Genomic DNA, 21,814 nt, shown 5'->3' on the forward strand with positions numbered 1-21,814 from the left:
GAGACAAAGCCCGAAAAGCCCAAGCTTAGGTTGGCGAGTTTACTCATGAATAACGAATGGCGGTGCTAAAGAACGGCGGCGGAGGGAAACATCGCCCACATCAACGTCCCCTGGATTTTGGGCATTATTTTATCTTTTATTTTTACCAACATAAAACACGCAACGCTGAAGCTGAGGCTGAGGCTGAGGCTGATGAGGGAGCATCTCTTTGCAAAATTGCATGTGGGTAATCCCGAGGGCACCACCGACCGCATCATCAATGCCAGCCGCTACGCTTCACATACAAAATTACAATGCAACAAAAATAAATACAGGCTGCTGCTTTTCAAGAGCAAGCCACCCAACTCTCCAATGGTTACCGTGATGACGCGTGTAGAAACTGTTTCTTTTTCTCATTCTGCTTTGTCACGGGCCTGCATGTAATGTGTTCTTTACTTTTATTTTCTGCATATTATATATGTATATATATAGCTGCATAACCAACTGACTTCACTCGGTGTGACTCTAGCTCTCTGGCCTGGCAACTTGGAGACGAAGAAAGAGGTGGGAAATGGCGGTTTCGTAGACGGGTCTCTGAGAAAAACCCATCTGCCTGCATTAATTCTTAGTTGGGGTTTAAGTAAATGAAAAGCGAAGGTATATTTGACATTACTTTATTAATTTTACTCTCACTTTCTTCATCAACTTCTTTGGCACTTGATGATTTGACTTGCTCTATGTGGGTGCACGTGTAAATTATAAACAAATTACGGCAGTAAATAAACTAATGAGATTGTATTGAGTTCATTCTCTCATTGGGTTTTTTTGCTTAACTCCATTTTGTCAATGTTCTGCTTTATCTGCTTCATGAAGATTTGCTCTGTTGGTTCAGAAGAGCTTTTTTTTTTCTTCTGTAACATAAGCACTTCTGCAATCAACCATCAAGAAAGATGAAATTCGGGAAAGAGTTCAAGAAGAAAATGGTGCCTGAGTGGGCAGAAGCCTACATGGATTATAATGGTCTCAAGAGGATACTAAGGGAGCTCAGAGAATACAAGCAGAGGACGCACTCTAGAGACTTATTAGACCACAAAATTGCTGCTGCTGCTGGTGCTCCTCCTCCTAACAGAATCATCAGTGGAATAGAGCTACAAATTAGCAGTCTCCAGAACACTAATGGAGATATCGAGGACCAAGTGATAGATGTCAACACATTGCACGGAGATGGTTGCAGGCAGTTTTACAAGACCAAATTCCTGAGGCAGTCTGAAGAGGGTGGAGAAATTGAGGTAACATTCTTCAGAAAACTCGACGAAGAGCTCAACAAGGTCAATACTTTTTACAAGGACAAGGTGGAGGAGGTGAAGCAAGAAGCAAATCATTTGGATAAACAAATGGAGGCTTTGGTTGCACTCAGGATTAAGGTGAAGAATCCAAAACAATATGGCTCTAATTCAAAGAGACATAGGAATTCTGCAGTGCCGCTGACAAGTAATAAGTCAAGTGCAGCTGACGCTTCAGGTAAATGCAGAAGTAAGATCATTTTGTGCTATATATGCATGTATATGCTAGATAGAAGACTTGCAAGCTGTGAAAATATAACACTTAATCACTGAAACTGGATGGTTTTCTTTGGGATTAACACTTAATCAGGAGTGGTTAATTATGAAGTTCTGGTTGATGATCACAGTAAAATATTTGTCAATGAGATCATCTAGTTAATTATTACAAATTAAAATTTCCTGCCAAATGTGCAGGAAATGAGCCTATGGGTTTGACATCTGAAAATGAGCAGCATCAAGTAGAACCGAGCCCTGGTGCTTCAGAAGTCAATCCAACCCAAATAAAAAATCCTGGTAGTGATGACAGAGAGGTGTTGAATATCTTTGACTACAGAGAAGATCCTCTGGAGGTTCTTGAGCATGTGAAGATTAAGAATACACTTGAATCTCCAATATCAACCATAAAAGGTGTTTTTAAAGACTCCAGAGAAGAAGAGTTGAGCTTTGGTAAAGAGGAGCTAAAGAGAGTTGAAGAACGACTAAGAGCTGTGTTCATTCAATTTTACCATAAGCTTCAACTGCTTAAGCACTACAGGTGATAAAAAGTTATTGTGTCAGCATGCCTTCCACTTTGGATACATTTTCTTGTCTTTGTTTGGGTTGTCCAAGTATTTTGTACTTATACTTTTGCAAATGGATGAACCAGTTTTATGAACCTCTCAGCATTTTCGAAGATTATGAAAAAGTATGAGAAGGTAAGACATACACTTCAAACCTAATTGTGTCAGAATTCTGCGTATCTCCTCTTGAAACAAAGTATTCTGATGAAAAATCCATTCCAATAACCACAGATCACATCAAGGGGAGCAGCCAGATCATACATGCTAATAGTCGATAACTCCTACCTTGGCAGTTCTGATGAGGTTTGTCATATGTATTTGCTGATCTTCTGTTGTTAATCATTTCAGCATTCATAATTCAATATATGCAATTGTTTTATGAATATCTTCTATTCAGTTACTGTTGCATTACATTTATTTATAGGTTACTAACCTCTTGGAGAGGGCGGAGGCTACCTTCATACAAAACTTTTCAAACTCAAATCGCAGGGAAGGTATGAAGTCATTGAGACCAAAAGCAAAAAGAGAAAAGCATGCTGTAACATTTTTCTCCGGTAAGTATTGGTAATGCCAATTAACCTTTTTGATCAACCATTTTATACAAAGATGACTGCGCAACATGTTTTTCCAGTGCTTGATGCAAGTAATTTAAGTGTGAAAAGGAGGATTTCTATCAGTGTCACTAATTAATTCCTATTTTATTTTGACTTTCAGGTTTCTTTTGTGGTTGCTCAATTGCACTAATGGTTGCTATTATATTAAGAATAGAAGCTCGAAAACTAATGGATAAGGAGGAGGGTGCACAATATATGGAAAATATTTTCCCACTCTACAGGTAATCAATAGCCCTCTTGTATTCTACTATGAAAAGTTTTACTATTCATTTTACCTGTATTTTCTCTAACACGTAACGTAAGTGGGTTTCCTTGCAGTTTATTTGGATACATCACTCTACACATGCTCATGTATGCAGCAGATATATACTTCTGGAGGCGTTATCGAGTCAACTATGCCTTTATATTTGGTTTCAAGAAAGGAACTGAGTTGGGTTACCAAGAAGTCTTCCTCCTTAGCTCTGGTCTTGCAGTACTTGCATTGGGTGGTCTCCTGGCAAACTTACACTTGGACATGGACTCAAGTGCTGAAAAATACAAGACACTTACTGAATTGGTTCCTTTGGGCTTACTTATTGTAAGATTTTTAAAAGTAGCTGAAGTTTTCTTTGTGGAATCCTTTAAGCTTGATTTTCAAAATTTATTTCTGCTGCGTAATCTTTTTTTTAACTGAAGTAAAGCCTGGTGCCTTTGTTTGAAAACTTCCTTAGTTTGTGCAAATTATAGTGTTACCTTTCTCTGTGCAGTTGGTCCTTGCCATCACCTTCTGCCCTTTCAACATCATATACCGTTCAAGTTGTTTCTTCTTCATTCGGTGCTTATTCCGCTGCATATGTGCCCCTCTTTACCAGGTAATGCATGGGGAAACAATCCAAATAGATATAAGTAGACAAGGAGCTAAATATAAATAAGTCTTACCCTTTTTTTTGCAGGAGACATTTCCAGACTTTTTCTTGGCAGACCAGCTTACTAGCCAGGTTTTAAAGCTTCCTTTGTACCTTTATTGGCTTCAATTAGTAATAACTTATGACGCAGTTTTTACTGAGATCTTTGATTCTGTTTGGTCTCAGGTGCAAGCCTTAAGGAGTTTTGTGTTATACATTTGCTACTACGGTTTGGGAGAATACTCAAGGAGGCAAAGCAAGTGCCATAGTCATGGTGTCTACAATACTTTATATTTCATTATTGCTGTCATACCATTTTGGATGCGCTTCCTACAGGTCTCATTACATTTTTACTTTCTAGTATGTTCTGAGGCGTGTGCTACTTTTGTCCATGATGGAAAAGTATACGGAGATAGATAGTATCACTATATTTTAGCTTACAGTTTTCATACTAATCATTGAAAAATCACCTCTTCTGTGCGGCGAAAAGATGAACTGACAGATAGCATATGTTGTCTTGCAGTGCATACGTCGATTTTGTGAAGAAAAGGATGTGAAGCACATGTGCAATGGTTTAAAATACTTCTCAACAATTGTTGCAGTTATTATAAGAACTGCTTATGAACTAAAAAAGGGAAAGACATCCTGGATGGTGTTGGCTTTGATATGCTCGGCTGTTGCAACAACAATGAATATGTATTGGGACATTGTAGTAGACTGGGGCCTTCTGCGAACAAAATCAAAGAACAAGTATTTGAGAGATAGACTTCTAGTTTCACACAAGATCATATACTTCGCAGCCATGGTAATGCAAGTGACTGATGAATTCTATAGTAATGTGGTTTTATGCAACAGTTTCTGCTATTAATTCAATATGCTTATGGGAATCCATTTCAGGTCTTGAATGTAGTATTGCGACTTGCTTGGATGCAGTTGGTGTTGGAATTTAAACTGAGTACCGTTCATAAAATGACAATATCTACCATCATCTTCTTCCTAGAGGTCATTCGTCGTGGCATCTGGAGCTTCTTCAGGTATTTTTTTTTCCTCATGAAATTCAACATTGAGACTTTCTACAGTTTTGAAATGTATATTTTGGGAAAGCCTTGACCAATTAACGTGTACATCTCAATCAGATTAGAGAACGAGCACCTAAACAATGTAGGCGACTACCGCGCTTTCAAGTCCGTCCCTCTTCCTTTCAGTTACTACGATGAGGACGCAGAAAAGGATGACTGAACATGATACAATCTGCCTCCCATCACGCACCAGATCAGAGTGTAATCTGCAGTGTTGAGAGCTTCCACAATTCTGTACTGCTAGCCTTCGGTGATGGGGAAGAAGACGGTTTAGGCATGCCAGGTAAATCATTAAGATGCAACAAACAAACAACACAAGTATGTCCTGTGGTTGATTTTTGGCAATACCCAATTAGCATAGGCTCATATGGAATTGCCTTGTTCGTTTTTTATCCTGAACAAAACTTCTCTGGTTCGTGTTCATATGAAATTGTATATAATAATGGAAGTTTACGACACGGAGGTTGGAACTATTCTAATTCTAGATAAGGTCAACTATCAAAATTTTCTAGATAAGGTCAATACCCAATTAGCATTTACGATTTTCCCATACAAAAAAAAAAAAAAAGACTCAAAGAATTACAAATGCAACTGCATTCATTAATAAATAATTTAAAATAACAAGGAAGATTCACTATTATATCCAATATATGGGATCAAATTTTTTTTAAAAAAACCCTCTATGAAATGGACTTTAGAAACACACCTAAAAACTCATTTACAATATAATAAAGAACTTCTTATAAATTACAAAACTGCCATCGATTTCTTAAAACAAATTCAACCCCCCAATCACATAATAAAACCCAAAACACTCAATAGGACATCAAAACATTTTAATAATAAAAATTAAATTCAATAAGGTTAGCTGTCATATTTTGGGTTTTTTTGATTTGTTTATAGAAATTAGTGGTAGGGTTTATCTAAATCACTAGTGCTAAGAATGAGTATATAAATATCTCAAAAAACAAGGGGGGCAAAAAATGAAAAATCAAAGGTTGCAGCTTGTTGCCTCACAAAAGGCCAACACTGATTCTGATTTCCATTCTTTGTAAATTGTAGTTTCTTTGGCTACTCATGTTTGTCTTGATCTTCATCATAGTTGAAGGGCAACGGCACTGACTTGAACGCCCTGTACTTGCCAACATTGTTCAGATGCTCATTCTCCAACCTGAAAAAGCTCCATATCCCACGACGGATTATTTCCAAGCTGGCCACAACCGCAACCATTGTTTGTCCATGCATGAAAGAAACATCGAAACCCAAAACAGTTTGCAACCAGGCAAATCTCAGCAACACATTCAACACCTGCATTGTTTTGTCCAAAAATAGTCAGAAAATACTAAGCACAACCTGCAATTGATCAAGTTGGTTCTTGCCTGAATGCGTGTTTCACATTGCAATATAAGCATATATAAGTTGGGCAAGAGAACGTTACTCGATATAGCTAGTACTCACCATGGCACCGTAATATACACTTTTGTAAGGGATCAAGAGTTTGTCTCTTAACCAGCGGTTCTTGGAATTGCGTTGCAGAAGTCCCCAATCCACAACAAGATCCCAATATGTTCCATAGATTGCTGCAACAATTGAGAAAACCCCAGCAAGAATTTTCCAGTTCACTTCATTTTTAAGACTCTCTAGATTGTATGCTGTCCTCATGCTAACGGCTACTATTGTGAAGAAATATTTCAGCCCATTGTAACCTTGCATGGGATCTTTCTCTTCAACCAAACGGCGGAGGCACTGCAATAAAATGGAACGGCAAACAATTCTAAGTGTCTGGCTGGGACGGATAATGAAGCTTAGGAGGACATTTGCAAGAAAAGAAGGGATGAGCTGTGTACCTGAAGGAGACGAGACCAATACGGAATACAAGCAACGATAAAAGTGAAAGTGTTGAAGACATCGTGTGATTTGCAAGTGTTTTGTCTGAGTTTGTAGTCTCCCCAACCATAATAGCAAACGTAGAATTGCAGACTTCTAATGGCTTGCACCTACAAGAAAACAATTTATTGACACTCAGTTATTTCAAACAGAGAGAAGAAAAACAGGAACATAATATGACTGCAATGTGTGATTTAGGACTTAGGAGGATCATTTTACTGACCTGGCTAGTTAACTGATCTGCCAAGAAGAAATCCGGGAGTGTGACCTGAAAAAGAAGCAAAATTTTCAGATTATTAGACCATCGAACTAAGTTCATTCAGTTTCACTTTGAAGAAGAAGAAAAAAAGTGTCTTAGATTGACTTTAATTACCTTATACAGAGGAGCACAGATACAGTGAAACAGACAAACGAGGAAGAAGTAGCGACTTGAGCGATATATGAGGTTGAAGGGGCATAATAATATCAAAACTACAAGCTGCATAAAAAGAATTTAGTTCAGTATATGATCCTAGAAGTGTGATGAGCCAATGTAGCTGTAAAAATGAAATGGTTGAATTTATGATCTTACCAAAACCAAGAAGAGAGGGAGAAGTTCGGTAAGTGCTTTGTAATCTTTGGTTTTGGGGTCCATCTCCATGTCAAGATTTGAGAGCACAGAAGCAAGTGCTAGCACTGCCAGACCAAAACTGAGAAGAAGAACCTCTCTGTAGCCCAACTCAGTTCCTTGCTTGAAACCAAATATGAAAGAGTAATTGACTCTGAACCGCCTCCAAAAGTATATGTTGCCGGCATACATAAGCATGTGCAGAAAAATGAATCCAAACAAGCTGCAAGAAAGTTTAACATGTCCAACGAATTGAGTACTATTTTTTGGTTGGAAACGCGGGAAGAAGAATAGTAGAGCAAAGGCCTAATTATAAGTACCTGTATAAGGGAAACATGTTATCCATGTACTGGGTTTTTCCTTTGTCAAATTCAGGATTGTTGGCATTGTTAATATTGCGAGCACGCACCATCAAAATAAGTGCTAATATAAGAGCAGCTGTGCAACCAGCAAAGCAACCTAAAGATTTCCAATAAACAGATTAAAAGGGAGGAAATTGATACCAAAACTGTCCTTGTTCAGTGTAAAAAATTGAACTCTACTGATTTAGCTAGAGGCCTTACCCATGGCAAATGTTATCCTATGTCTTTCAATCTTTGCTTTTGGCCTTAAGACGGCCATTCCTTTTCTGCGATTTGAGTTTGAGAAATGCTTGATGAACGTAGTTTCAACCCTCTCCATAAGCTTGGTAACCTGCAGCGGTGGCAAGTGACATATCAGATTAGAAAGACAATTTTATTTACCACGAATATTTATTGTGCCAAGCTTCAGATAGCCTCCAAATAAAATCATAAGAATGTCAGATCATGTACGAGAAATTCATCCGACAAAAAATTCGCCTACTAGACAAATTGCCACAATAGGTCTTCCCTAACAAAAATTCCCCGGGATAGGTCTCTGCCGTAAAAAAAAAGCCGGGTAAGTCTATCCTGACAAAAAATTCGCCGGAATAGGTCTATCTTGACAAAAATTCGAACATTTGGGCAAAACAACAATGTTATTTACTACGAACATAAATTCATAATCCTTTCAACGTATATCTTAGAAAGATTTAAGTTGAATTGTCTTTCCTATCTTTAGCATTATGCATGAAGAATTCTCACCTCCTCAGAGCTGCCAAGGTAGGAGTTATCCACCATATTCATGTAAGGTTTTGATGTATCTCTTGAAGTAATCTGCAAAAGTAATGGGGCTAAAAACATAAGTAATACAGACCAAAATTATCCACCAAAGGAAATACTGACGAATATTTTACCGATAAGAGATCTAAAAGCTTAAATTTCTTTTATTCTTCCATTCTATATGCATACCAATCCCCTAATATTGGCATAGAAGTTAATTGAAAACATTCTTTCAGGATTTTATGGTATTGAAAGTTATAACTTATACTGGGAGGGGAAATACCTTGTCATATTTCTTCATGATCTTTGAAAAAGCCAACGTATTCAAGAAGCTGTTTCATTCATGGAAAAAATAATTAGCAACACAGATAAAAATCAAAACAACCAAACTAGGTACCCGAGTTTGATCTTACCCATAGCTCTTTAGAAGCCGAAGTTTCCGGTAAAATTCAATGAAAGCCCCTTTAAGCTGTTCTTCAACTTTCTTCAGGTTATCTCTGCTGAACTTGAGCTCTGTCTGTGGAGGCACATTGAGGAAGCCTTTAATGGTCGAACGCGGAGTCTCAACAGTGTGATTCATTGTCACATAATTTAGTATGTCCAGTGGTGCAGGTCTAGTGTCTCTGAAGTTCTCTGTCTTCTTTTCTTGAATCTTAACATTCTCTGTCATTTTTACATCTTTTTCTTCGTCACCAGAATGTTCCTCCTGGCTATTTGATCCACTCTCTTCGATCACATCCATAGCCATGGCTGCGCGCCCTGCACACGATAAAACGACATAAGCAGAATATCAGCGCAGAAAATACACATATCATCACAATAAGCACAACATTACTTACTGCTTGCTCTGACTCCGCGGGGAGTGGAAGCTGCCAATGCAGCTGTTGAAGCAGCAACGTCGGAAGCAAGACGAGTCATCTCCACTGACCAATCAAACGGCCTCTGCGGGTTCTCCACTTTGATGCGAAACGCGATGAAAGCATCCATTTGCTTGTTGAGCACAGCAGCTTCCTTCATCACCTCATCCACCTTAGACCTATAAAACTTGTCCACTTTATTGAACTCATCATCAACCTTTCTAAAATACTCCAACTCCTGCACGCCCCCTTCCTCTGCAGCCATTAGAAACGTGGTCTGGTAGCTCTCGGAGCCATCACTTCTCACAGAGTTCACAAGAATGGCTTGGCTTTCGATGTCGACAGGGGATATGGAGGATGGGCTGTTGGGTTGCTGCTGGCTGTGACGGCTTTGCGACGTGAGACCACTGAAGGCTCTGTACAATGTGAGCCTTCGCTTTAGGCGGTGACTGCGGGGTGTGGTGGCAACTGGTGGAGGCTTGTGTCTTTGCTTGCTGCGTTGGATTTCTTTCAGGAGGGATTTTAGATAATCATAATCCATGTATGCTTGCTGCCATTCTGGCACCATTTGTGTTGCAAACTCCTTCCCAAACTTCATTTTTTTTAAGTTCTGTGAATTGTTAGCTCTAGAAATTAAGTCCCTTGGTTTTCAGCAACTTTTTTGAGTGTGAAAAAACTGAAAAGAGGCCCTCAGATTGGTGCTTAGTTAGCTAAATTGGGTTCCTTTTGCAGGAACTGCGCAGAGCAAAGAGCGAGTGAGAAATGTCAAGGACAATGAGCCAACGAGGTAATTGGGTTTGTAAGACGTACGTAACATATATATATATATATATATAGATCTAACTACAATTAAATATTTATGCTCTTGTTTGTTTTTGGGTTGAAAATTTATGCAAAGAAGTTTCAAATATGAGTGAGTCATACAAGGCGATAAGGTCTCCATTCTAAATACAGAGGCTAGGCAGCCAAAATAGCTGAGCAGAGTGAGCTCCGCTGCTGCTTCATCCCCTAAATTATTATTATTATTTTAATTTTTTGTTTCCCTGCCCTTTTTGGTCAATTATAAGGACGAAAAAAGGTTTGGGGTTGCCGTACTCGTTGAAGCAGTCGCAGTTGACCAATACCTTATGCGTGGGGGGGCGTGGCTTTTGTACGGAGGAGAGCTTTTACCTTACCTTTTCTTCCTTGTTTACAATTTCTACGTAATTTCCACTAAAAAAAGGCTCATTTTGTTTAGTCACTTGAATTAATTAATAAGTTGGATTAGATTGAAACAACACACGTAACACGTTTCGTCTCTTTCTCTGTTTCAACGTCAATAGCTCACAACTTGGCTCAAGGCAAATTATAGTAATTAATTAATATTAATTAGCTTAATCACAAGTTGAATAACCTTTGCGATGGAAAGTACCCCTAGACCCTAAATAATATATTTACATTAAAAAATGAAATTTTTAAAAAAGAAAAAAAAGCAGAGGATGCGTGTGTCTTATCGCGTAGTCACTCGAAAATGCCACTTGAGCTACCATGACATATATAATATTGGCAACTCAATCGATTGTCTCTGCAATGCATGGTTTGAAAAATGAAAACGTAGATGTCCAACTAATATGCTTTCACATTTACTTTAAAAAAAAAAATGATATTCCGCTTTCACAATTAGAAACAAGATACCATTATATATATTTTTCATATTTGTTTACCAAATTTTGTTCACCTAATTAATAATGTTTCGTAACAACACTTAATTAGACCATACTTACGTGATAAGTTTAAACAATTTAAATAAAGAAAAATTAGGTATTAATCATATAATAGTTTAGGTGCGCGGTTTCTGGACAGTGGGAGACAATTGTTGAAGAATCTTCAAAGGTGCGCTGTTTCCTCTTATAATTGGGTCAAATAATTTATGCCACTGAGCGTTTTTGGCGGCTAATCTTTTATGTTTTTTACTTGCCTTTTACAAATCAACGTGCGTTATATAACAGTCCTAGTGTGAATATTTTACTCAAACCATGATGCATCCAACAAGTTTTTCTACCACTTCACATCACCAAATATATTAATTTTCAGAGTTTTCCAAATTTCTTAAATAAAAAAAAGTAATTGGCTTCATTCTCTTTTAAGGCCATGCAATGACTCTGACCACATCATATACACGTAGAAATTTCTTTTGAATAAATTTTTTTATTTTCTTTCTAGTTCTGATAGGCAGGAGCTGATCTGGTCTCTACAATTTCATAATCTGGCAACCGAAATGGGTGTTTATTGACCCTTGCCTTTTTTTTTTCTTTTTGTTTGTGTGGGAGTTTTAAAGAAATTAAAGAATAAAAATCAATGAGAGTGTAATTGAATGATTTGGACAAAAAAAACATTTGGTCTGAGAATTGAAAATTCTTTCGTTGTGTGCATTGACCAAAATCTACTAGAAGCAAAACATTAGGAACATGAGGCTATGAAGTGTTTCCACACAGGATTCCGAGCCTCTATATTTACAAATAGTACATTTACTTGAATTTCGCAACATGTAGACCATTCCAAAAATCAAAGGTTGCAGCTTGTTGCTTCACAAAAGGCAACACTGATTCTGATTTCCATTCTTTGTAAATTGTAGTTTCTTTGGCTACTCATGTTTGCCTTGGTCTTCATCATAGTTGAAGGGCAATGGCACTGACTTGAACGCCCTGTACTTGCCAACATTGTTCAGATGCTCATTCTCCAACCTGAAAAAACTCCATATCCCACGACGGATTATTTCCAAGCTGGCCACAACCGCAACCATTGTTTGTCCATGCATGAAAGAAACATCGAAACCCAAAACAGTTTGCAACCAGGCAAATCTCAGCAACACATTCAACACCTGCATTGTTTTGTCCAAAAATAGTCAGAAAATACTAAGCACAACCTGCAATTGATCAAGTTGGTTCTTGCCTGAACGCGTGTTTCACATTGCAATATAAGCATATATAGGTTTGGCAAGAGAACGTTACTCGATATAGCTAGTACTCACCATGGCACCGAAATATACACTTTTGTAAGGGATCAAGAGTTTGTCTCTTAACCAGCGGTTCATGGAATTGCGTTGCAGAAGTCCCCAATCCACAACAAGATCCCAATATGTTCCATAGATTGCTGCAACAATTGAGAAAACCCCAGCAAGAATTTTCCAGTTCACTTCATTTTTAAGACTCTCTAGATTATATGCTGTCCTCATGCTAACGGCTACTATTGTGAAGAAATATTTCAGCCCATTGTAACCTTGCATGGGATCTTTCTCTTCAACCAAACGGCGGAGGCACTGCAATAAAATGGAACGGCAAACAATTCTAAGTGTCTGGCTGGGGCGGATAATGAAGCTTAGGAGGACATTTGCAAGAAAAGAAGGGATGAGCTGTGTACCTGAAGGAGACGAGACCAATACGGAATACAAGCAACGATGAAAGTGAAAGTGTTGAAGACATCGTGTGATTTGCAAGTGTTTTGTCTGAGTTTGTAGTCTCCCCAACCATAATAGCAAACGTAGAATTGCAGACTTCTAATGGCTTGCACCTACAAGAAAACAATTTATTGACACTCAGTTATTTCAAACAGAGAGAAGAAAAACAGGAACATAATATGACTGCAATGTGTGATTTAGGACTTAGGAGGATCATTTTACTGACCTGGCTAGTTAACTGATCTGCCAAGAAGAAATCCGGGAGTGTGACCTGAAAAAGAAGCAAAATTTTCAGATTATTAGACCATCGAACTAAGTTCATTCAGTTTCACTTTGAAGAAGAAGAAAAAAAGTGTCTTAGATTGACTTTAATTACCTTATACAGAGGAGCACAGATACAGTGAAACAGACAAACGAGGAAGAAGTAGCGACTTGAGCGATATATGAGGTTGAAGGGGCATAATAATATCAAAACTACAAGCTGCATAAAAAGAATTTAATTCAGTATATGATCCTAGAAGTGTGATGAGCCAATGTAGCTGTAAAAATGAAATGGTTGAATTTATGATCTTACCAAAACCAAGAAGAGAGGGAGAAGTTCGGTAAGTGCTTTGTAATCTTTGGTTTTGGGGTCCATCTCCATGTCAAGATTTGAGAGCACAGAAGCAAGTGCTAGCACTGCCAGACCAAAACTGAGAAGAAGAACCTCTCTGTAGCCCAACTCAGTTCCTTGCTTGAAACCAAATATGAAAGAGTAATTGACTCTGAACCGCCTCCAAAAGTATATGTTGCCGGCATACATAAGCATGTGTAGAAAAATGAATCCAAACAAGCTGCAAGAAAGTTTAACATGTAGAGCGAATTGAGTATTATTTTTTGGTTGGAAACTTGGGAAGAAGAATAGTAAAGCAAAGGCCTAATAAGTACCTGTATAGGGGAAACATGGTGTCCATGTACTGGAGTTTTCCCTTGTCAAATTCAGGATTGTTGGCATTGTTAATACTGCGAGCACGTACCATCAAAATAAGGGCTAATGTGAGAGCAGCTGTGCATCCGGCAAAGCAACCTAAAGATTTCAAATAAACAGATTCAGAGGGAGGAAATTGATACCAAAACTGTCCTTGTTCAGTGAAAGAAATTTAACTATACTGATTTAGCTAGAGGCCTTACCCATGGAAAATGTTATCCTATGTCTTTCTATCTTTGATTTTGGCCTTAACACGACCATTCCTTTTCTGCGATTTGAGTTTGAGAAATACTTTATGAATGTAGTTTCAACCCTCTCCATAAGCTTGGTGATCTGCAGTGGTGGCAAGTGCCATATCAGAACAGAAATTCATTATATTTCAACATCGTCATAGAAAGATTTGAGGTTTAAATTGTTTAATCTTTTCTCTTTAGAATGATGCATGAAGAATTCTCACCCCGTCAGAGCTACCAAGGTAGGAGTTATCCACCATATTCATGTAAGGTTTTGATGTATCTCTTGAAGTAATCTGCAGAAGTAATACAGACCAAATGAAACACTGAAAAAGATTTTACTAAAACATGTAATAGCAAACATTTTTTCAGGAATTTCTGGTGTTGAGAAATACCTTATCATATTTTTTCATGATTTTTGAAAAAGCCAACGTATTCAAGAAGCTGTTGCATTCAAGGAAAAAAAAAAATTTAATTTGCCACACAGATAAAAGAAAGAAAAATAAGAGAAAAAAAAAACAACCAAACTGCCCTTCAACTTACCTATAGCTCTTTAGAAGCCGAAGTTTCCGGTAAAATTCAATAAAAGCGCCCTTAAGCTGCTCTTCAACTTTCTTCAGATTTTCTCTGCTGAACTTGAGCTCTGTCTGTGGAGGCACATTGAGGAAGCCTTTAATGGTCGAAACTGGAGTCTCAACTTGTTGGCGTGACTTGTGGATATTGACTTACTTTCCTTACACACTAAGAATTCCTATTATAATTGTAATTGATTTACTTTAATTCCTGATTTCCTACTGCAAATAGATTTAGGAATTTATTATTTACTTGCCCATTCAGGTTTCGTTGTATTATAAATATGACCTCCTACAAGGAGAAGAATACACAGAAAATTCCCACAAACAAATATTCTCTCATAGTTTTAATATTTTAGCATGGTATCAGAGCGGCGATCTTGGAATTGCTGACTCTAGTTTCAAACCCCCGCCGCTGCTATGGGGGTTGATGATTTTTTCAACCCTCATGGAGGTAGCACCACCGACTCCTTCTCTCATTCTCCACCAACCATCATTGAGTTGAGTGCCCAGATGGCTCCGCTCCTACAGATGCAGACTTTGACCCTGAACCCGATCCAGAATCAGGATCCTTTTTTGATGACCCCGACCTCAACCCTGACTATGACGACGACGACCTCGACCCCGACCCCGACCCCGACCCCAACCCCGACTATGACGACGACGACCCCGACCCTGACCCCGACCCCCACTCCGATGATGACCCCAAACCCGAATTTGTCTCTGATTCAGACCCTGATCCCAATTTCGACTCCGACTCCGGCCCCGACTCAGGCTCAGATTCCGATCCCAATTCCTACTCAACCTGTATCCTATGCATCTTCCGCTGCACAAATTATGACTTCTAGACTAACGACCCCGACACATGGACTAGATTGCGCATATTGTGGTGATCCACGACACACTTGCGAGACTTGTTTTAAATCGCATGGCTACCCCAATTGGTGGGCTACTCTTATAGATCGAGGACAATGCAATATGACCAGTAATGGTACTGGTTATGGATTCCATACTTCCGATAAAATTGATTCTAGGAGCTGGATAATTGATTCCGGTGCAACTGATCATATGACGTTTGATCCTGATGATTTTCTGAATACTACACAACCTCGACGAACCTGTATTGCAAATGCCAATGGTGTTACATATCCTGTGACAGGGGCTGGCACTGTTGCACTCTCATCCTCTCTCACACTGTCTAATACTTTACTTGTTCCATCTTTATCCACTAAATTATTGTCAGTTAGTCAGCTTACTGAACAATTGAATTGTTGTGTACTCATTTACCCGAGTTTTTGTTTGCTTCAGGATATTCACACTAAGGAGATTCTTGGTCGTGGTACTAAGAGAGGGGGGCTATATTATGTCGATGACTTCAGTCCCGGCATGGCTAACAGCGTGACACATCCCTTTGATAGCAAACAAAAGCAAATCTGGTTGTGGCACCATCGATTGGGACATCCTTCTTTTAGTTATATGAAGCATCTTATACCAGATTTATTCTCAGGTTTCAAGGACTCTGACTTCACATGTGATACTTGTATTTTGGCCAAGAGTCACCGTGTGCCCTACCCGTTGAGTACGAACAAGTGTACTACTCCATTTACGTTAATTCACTCTGATGTTTGGGGACCTTCTCCTATCACTGCTCCTTCTGGTGTTCGATGGTTTGTCACATTCATCGATGATTGTACACGGATGACATGGCTTTATTTGTTGAAGAATAAAAACGAAGTGTTTTCCTGTTTTCAGTCCTTCCACAAACAGATGAAAACTCAGTTTAATGCTCAAATCCAGATTCTTCGCTCCGACAATGGTGGAGAATTTGTCAATCATGACTTTCAGACTTACTTCCAACAACATGGAATTATCCATGAGACGACTTGTCCTCAGACACCACAACAAAATGGTGTTGCTGAACGAAAGAATCGACATCTTCTTGAAACCGCCCGGGCACTTCTGATTGGCGCTCATGTTCCTCGCCATCACTGGGATGATGCTATTGTCACCGCAGTTCATCTGATCAACCGCATGCCTTCTAGTGTACTGACCTTTAAAACTCCCTTACAGGTGCTTGCACAACACAGACCTCTGCCTTCTGTTTTGGTACTCACACCCCGAATCTTTGGATGTGTGGCTTTCGTTCATCTCCACAAAAATCAACGTAGTAAACTTGATCCATGTGCGCTTCGTTGTGTTTTTGTGGGTTATGCCACTCATCAGAAAGGCTACCGTTGTTATCACCCTCCTACCCAACGAACCTATGTCACTTTGGATGTGACCTTTTTGGAATCTGAGCTGTTCTTCTATGACCCATCATCCAATTCTACACTTCAGGGGGAGATACGAAGTGAAGAGCAGAATTGGAGCAACTTGGAAAATCAAGAAATTCTCCTTTGTACAGAAATGATTGATCATTCCGAGTCTGGAGCACGAGATTACTCTCTGTCGAAAAGCGACCAATCGCCCATTCATAGCGATCAATTGCCTGACCCACCTGATCCACGCGAAGATATTTCTGATCCGAGTCTCACACTTACAGACAATACAGAACAACAAGATGAAGACCCCCCCTCTAACTCAACAGTACCAACAGACCAATCTCTTGAGAATATCCTTGAGGTAACTACTCCTACTAGACTTGTGCATTTAGATGATAAAACTATTGGATATCAATTACCTTTCAGGCAAAATCGTGGGAAGCCACCAAACCGTTATTCACCTGATATTGGCAAGACATCCAAGTATCCAATTGCAAATCATGTATCCACTGAGAAGCTGTCTGAACCACTTAAGGCTTTTGTGCATCAGTTGTCTGCTATCCATATTCCAACCAAGGTCTCTGAAGCATTGAAAGATCCTAAGTGGGTCCAAGCTATAAAAGAAGAGATGAAAGCCCTTGAGAAAAATCAGACTTGGACATTGGAGATTATACCCCGAGGAAAAAAGACTATCGGATGTAGATGGGTGTTTACTATAAAACACAATGCAGATGGATCTATCGAGCGATACAAGGCAAGACTTGTGGCAAAAGGGTACACACAGACCTATGGTATAGACTATGAAGAAACCTTTGCTCCCGTTGCAAAGTTAAACACCGTCAGAGTCTTATTGTCCCTTGCAGCTAATTTAGATTGGCCACTACACCAGTTTGATGTAAAGAATGCTTTTCTACATGGCGAACTCACGGAGGAGGTGTACATGGACATTCCTCCTGGATATAATACTACTCAGACTGGAACAGTTTGCAGGTTACGAAAAGCATTGTATGGATTGAAACAGTCACCACGTGCATGGTTTGGACGGTTCACCATGGCAATGAAGAATAATGGTTTCAAACAGTGCAACTCAGATCATACTTTGTTCTTGAAACATCGAAAAGGGAAGGTAACAGCATTAATAATTTATGTTGATGATATGATTATTACTGGGAATGATAAACAGGAAATATCACAACTACAAGACTATCTGGCTACGGAGTTTGAGATGAAGGATCTAGGTGGACTCAAGTATTTCTTGGGAATTGAGGTGGCTCGATCGCAGCAAGGCATATTTCTCTCTCAAAGGAAATATGTCTTAGACTTGTTGACAGACACAGGAATGCTAGATTGTAAACCTGCGGACACTCCTATTATTCAGAATCATCATCTTGGAGAATATCCGGATCAAGTTCCAACTAACAAAGAAAGATACCAAAGGTTAGTGGGAAGATTGATCTATTTGTCACATACTCGACCAGACATTGCTTATGCGGTGAGCGTTGTCAGTCAATTTATGCACTCTCCAAGTGAAGACCATATGAATGCAGTTCTTCGGATACTTAGATATTTGAAGTCTGCACCTGGAAAAGGACTTATGTTCTCAAAGCATGGTCATCTAAATATTGATGGTTATTCAGATGCAGATTGGGCAGGTAATGTAACAGATAGAAAATCCACATCGGGTTACTTCACATTCGTGGGAGGTAATTTGGTGACATGGAGAAGCAAGAAACAGAATGTAGTAGCTTTATCCAGTGCAGAAGCTGAGTTTAGAGGCATGACTAAAGGGATTTGTGAACTTCTTTGGTTAAGAAAGTTGCTTACTGAACTTGGGTATAAACCTACATCCACAATGAATCTCTTTTGTGATAACAAGGCTGCTATAGCCATTGCACAGAATCCGGTTCAGCATGATCGTACTAAACATGTTGAGGTGGATCGACACTTCATCAAACAAAAGCTTGAGGCTAAAGTGTTTCAGTTTCCTTTTGTGAAATCCGAGGATCAATTGGCGGATATTTTGACAAAGGCGATTTCCAGTAAAGCATTCCACAATTCACTAGATCAGTTGGGCATTGGCGACATCTATGCACCAACGTGAGGGGGAGTGTTGGCGTGACTTGTGGATATTGACTTACTTTCCTTACACACTAAGAATTCCTATTATAATTGTAATTGATTTACTTTAATTCCTGATTTCCTACTGCAAATAGATTTAGGAATTTATTATTTACTTGCCCATTCAGGTTTCGTTGTATTATAAATATGACCTCCTACAAGGAGAAGAATACACAGAAAATTCCCACAAACAAATATTCTCTCATAGTTTTAATATTTTAGCACAACTGTGTGATTCATTGTCACATGATTTAGTATGTCCAGTGGCGAAGGTCTAGCGCCTCTTAAGCTCTCTGCCTTCTTTTCTTGAGTCGTAGCATTCTCAGTCTTTTTTCCATCTTTTTCTTCATCACCAGAATGTTCCTCCTGGCTATTTGATCCACTCTCCTCGATCACATCCGTAGCCATGGCTGCGCGCCCTGCACACGAAAAAACGAGTAGTTTTAGACATAAGCCGAATATCAGCGCAGAAAATACACATATCATCACAACAAGCACAACATTACTTAACTGCTTGCTCTGACTCCGCGGGGAGTGGAAGCTGCCAATGCAGCTGTTGAAGCAGCAACATCGGAAGCAAGACGAGTCATCTCCCCTGACCAATCGAACGGCCTCTGCGGATTCTCCACTTTGATGCGAAACGCGATGAAAGCATCCATTTGCTTGTTGAGCACAGCAGCTTCCTTCATCACCTCATCCACCTTAGACCTATAAAACTTATCCACTTTATTGAACTCATCATCAACCTTTCTAAAATAATCCAACTCCTGCAGACCCCCTTCCTCTGCAGCCATTAGAAACGTGGTCTGGTAGCTCTTGGAGCCATCGCGTCTTACAGAGTTCACAAGAATGGCTTGGCTTTCAATGTCTAGAGGGGATGTGGAGGATGTGCTGTTGGGTTGCTGGCTGTGCGGGCTTTGCGACATGAGACCACTGAAGACTCTGTACAATGTAAGCCTTCGACTGCGGGCTGTGGTAGCTACTGGTGGAGGCTTGTATCTTTGATTGAAGCGTTGAATTTCTTTTAGGAGGGATTTTAGATAATCATAATCCATGTATGCTTGTTGCCATTCTGGCACCATTTGTGTTACAAACTCCTTCCCAAACTTCATTCTTTTAATCTCTGTGATTTGTTAGCTCTAGAAATTAAGTCACTTAGTTTTCAGCAAAGAGTGTGTGACAAATGTCTAGGACAATAAGCCAATGAGGTAACATATATATATATATATAACGTGATAAGCCCGCACAGCCAGCAACCCAACAGCCAAGAAGTTTCAAAATATGTGTGAGTCATGGAACGCGATAAGCTACTAGGTCCATTGCAAATTGCTGAGTAGAGTGAGGTCCACTGTTTGTTGCTTCATAAATTTGAAGGAAAAACAGTTGTTATATGAGCGAGCCATAAAGTTGCTATGGTCGCTGAAGCAGTCGCAGTTGACGAAGACCCTGTCCATGGGGGGCCCATGGAATATTTGTGTACGGAGAGGAGCTTTGACTTTTTCTTCCTTCCTGTTGAATAAGCTTAGCCATGGAAAGTTTTACAGGTCATATTATTCAACCCTAGACCTCTTCTTTTTCTTTTTCTGTTGAGATAATTCAACCCTAGCCATGGAAAGTGTTACAGTTCATATTATATCGATATATATAAAGCAAAAGGCAGAGAATGGTGAAACATTCAAAATACCAGAAAATGTCCTTGGTTAATGTAAACATTAAGAATTGAAAATATTAATTAAATGAGGATAATATAGTAAATTCACAATTTTTCGTATTAAAAAAATTAAAAATAAAAGAAAATTCAGATAATGTATCATATTTTTATGGAACACAATTATCCATTATCTTTTTTAATTCTAAAATAAATTTAAATTTTTAAAAAAAAGCCTCTCGCAGGCGCAGAAGCGCGTGCAGAGAGCCTAGTATATATAAAATATAACATGTCATTCGAAAATGCCACTTGAGCGAGCTACCATGATATATAATGCATGGTTGAAAAATGAATGTAGGTTTTCATCATGTTCACGTGTTTAGTTTATTAAACTCGATCACATCTTAAATGTTCAACTCATCTGCTTTCACTTACATATAAAAATGATATTCTGCTTTCACTTTTATATTAAATTTTCATATTTGTTTATCAAGTTATGTTCACTTAATCGATTCAGAATTTTAAATTAAGGTGGGTTAAAAACTTGACACTATAAGTGAATTTAATTTATAATAAAATAAAATAAACACATAATCAGAATGACTTAATGAGTTTTACTTGTCAAAACACATCTAGTACACATCTCTTTTTTATTTTATTTGGATGTGTAAATTGAAAGGGGGTTATTTTCTATATATATAAAAATAAGAGGAGTTGTTTTCGACTTCGACCAAAAAATAAAAGAGGCAGGAGTTTGTGTTTTGCCTTTGGCCCCCTTCCTTTTTGTACCAAAAAAGGAAAACAGGGTGAAGGGGGTGTAGACAAAGAAATTTTGGTGCAATAAATTCCATTGGACAAGAAAATAATTAGGGTTCGGTGGATTAAATCGTGGGCCCCGTAATTCGCCCATGTGGCGCGTGACTCATCAAAATCGGATTAGTTGTCAAAAATGACAAATGGCGACATCCGACGGAGTACATCAAACGGTTCAAGATGAAGACAAAATTAAAGGAAAGAATCTTCTGTAATTGACTTTGATTTAAATCAAATATTAATCAGGTTAATCAATTGAAGATAATCTGGTTAAATTGCCAGATTATGAGAATTGATTTAAATCAAATCAAAATCCCACAAAACAAGGTTTTAAATAGGAAAAATTATTTAGGTCAAGCATCCTACAAAAGCCTATAAATAGGAGGCCTCACGACGAAAGAGGGAAAAAAAAAACCTAGCACTCAGAAGAAACAGAAAACTCTCTGTATTCTTCACCCTACTTTGGAAGAGCCACCAAGCACAACAAAAACGTGCCGGTTCCTTCACCATAGAAAAATCCCAAACACCAAACAAGCTTCGTGCTACCCGTTTGATCAAGATCAAGTCTTTACGACCCTTGTATCAAACACAAATTTTCCTTAAACACTTTGGAGAT

At 38.7% G+C, this 21,814-nt stretch overlaps 3 protein-coding genes across 3 annotated transcripts; 1 reads left to right on the forward strand and 2 right to left on the reverse strand.

Annotated features, from left to right (window-relative positions):
- On the forward strand, positions 570-5,254 carry LOC18788319 (phosphate transporter PHO1 homolog 10). The gene is made up of 14 exons (XM_020554732.1): positions 570-636; positions 903-1,500; positions 1,737-2,076; positions 2,188-2,236; positions 2,333-2,404; positions 2,526-2,655; positions 2,816-2,936; positions 3,034-3,292; positions 3,462-3,566; positions 3,648-3,692; positions 3,786-3,935; positions 4,123-4,404; positions 4,497-4,633; positions 4,736-5,254. Exons 2-14 carry the CDS (start codon positions 930-932, stop codon positions 4,836-4,838), a joined length of 2,364 nt encoding a protein of 787 aa, XP_020410321.1. The 5' UTR covers positions 570-636; positions 903-929; the 3' UTR covers positions 4,839-5,254.
- On the reverse strand, positions 5,500-9,919 carry LOC18792490 (phosphate transporter PHO1 homolog 3). Its single transcript, XM_007226939.2, has 12 exons — positions 9,133-9,919; positions 8,707-9,052; positions 8,577-8,625; positions 8,276-8,347; positions 7,736-7,865; positions 7,493-7,631; positions 7,137-7,395; positions 6,939-7,043; positions 6,789-6,833; positions 6,526-6,675; positions 6,137-6,424; positions 5,500-5,986 (listed from the first exon to the last, which is right to left on the reverse strand). The coding sequence occupies exons 1-12, from the start codon at positions 9,746-9,748 to the stop codon at positions 5,750-5,752; spliced, it is 2,436 nt and encodes an 811-aa protein (XP_007227001.1). The 5' UTR covers positions 9,749-9,919; the 3' UTR covers positions 5,500-5,749.
- Positions 11,442-19,900, reverse strand: LOC18793344 (phosphate transporter PHO1 homolog 3). Its single transcript, XM_007227236.2, has 13 exons — positions 19,249-19,900; positions 18,965-19,156; positions 14,330-14,483; positions 14,182-14,230; positions 14,011-14,082; positions 13,757-13,886; positions 13,514-13,652; positions 13,161-13,419; positions 12,963-13,067; positions 12,813-12,857; positions 12,550-12,699; positions 12,161-12,448; positions 11,442-12,010 (listed from the first exon to the last, which is right to left on the reverse strand). The coding sequence occupies exons 1-13, from the start codon at positions 19,847-19,849 to the stop codon at positions 11,774-11,776; spliced, it is 2,421 nt and encodes an 806-aa protein (XP_007227298.2). The 5' UTR covers positions 19,850-19,900; the 3' UTR covers positions 11,442-11,773.

Source organism: Prunus persica, chromosome G1, assembly GCF_000346465.2.
Source record: "Prunus persica cultivar Lovell chromosome G1, Prunus_persica_NCBIv2, whole genome shotgun sequence".
NCBI classification, from domain to species: domain Eukaryota; kingdom Viridiplantae; phylum Streptophyta; class Magnoliopsida; order Rosales; family Rosaceae; genus Prunus; species Prunus persica.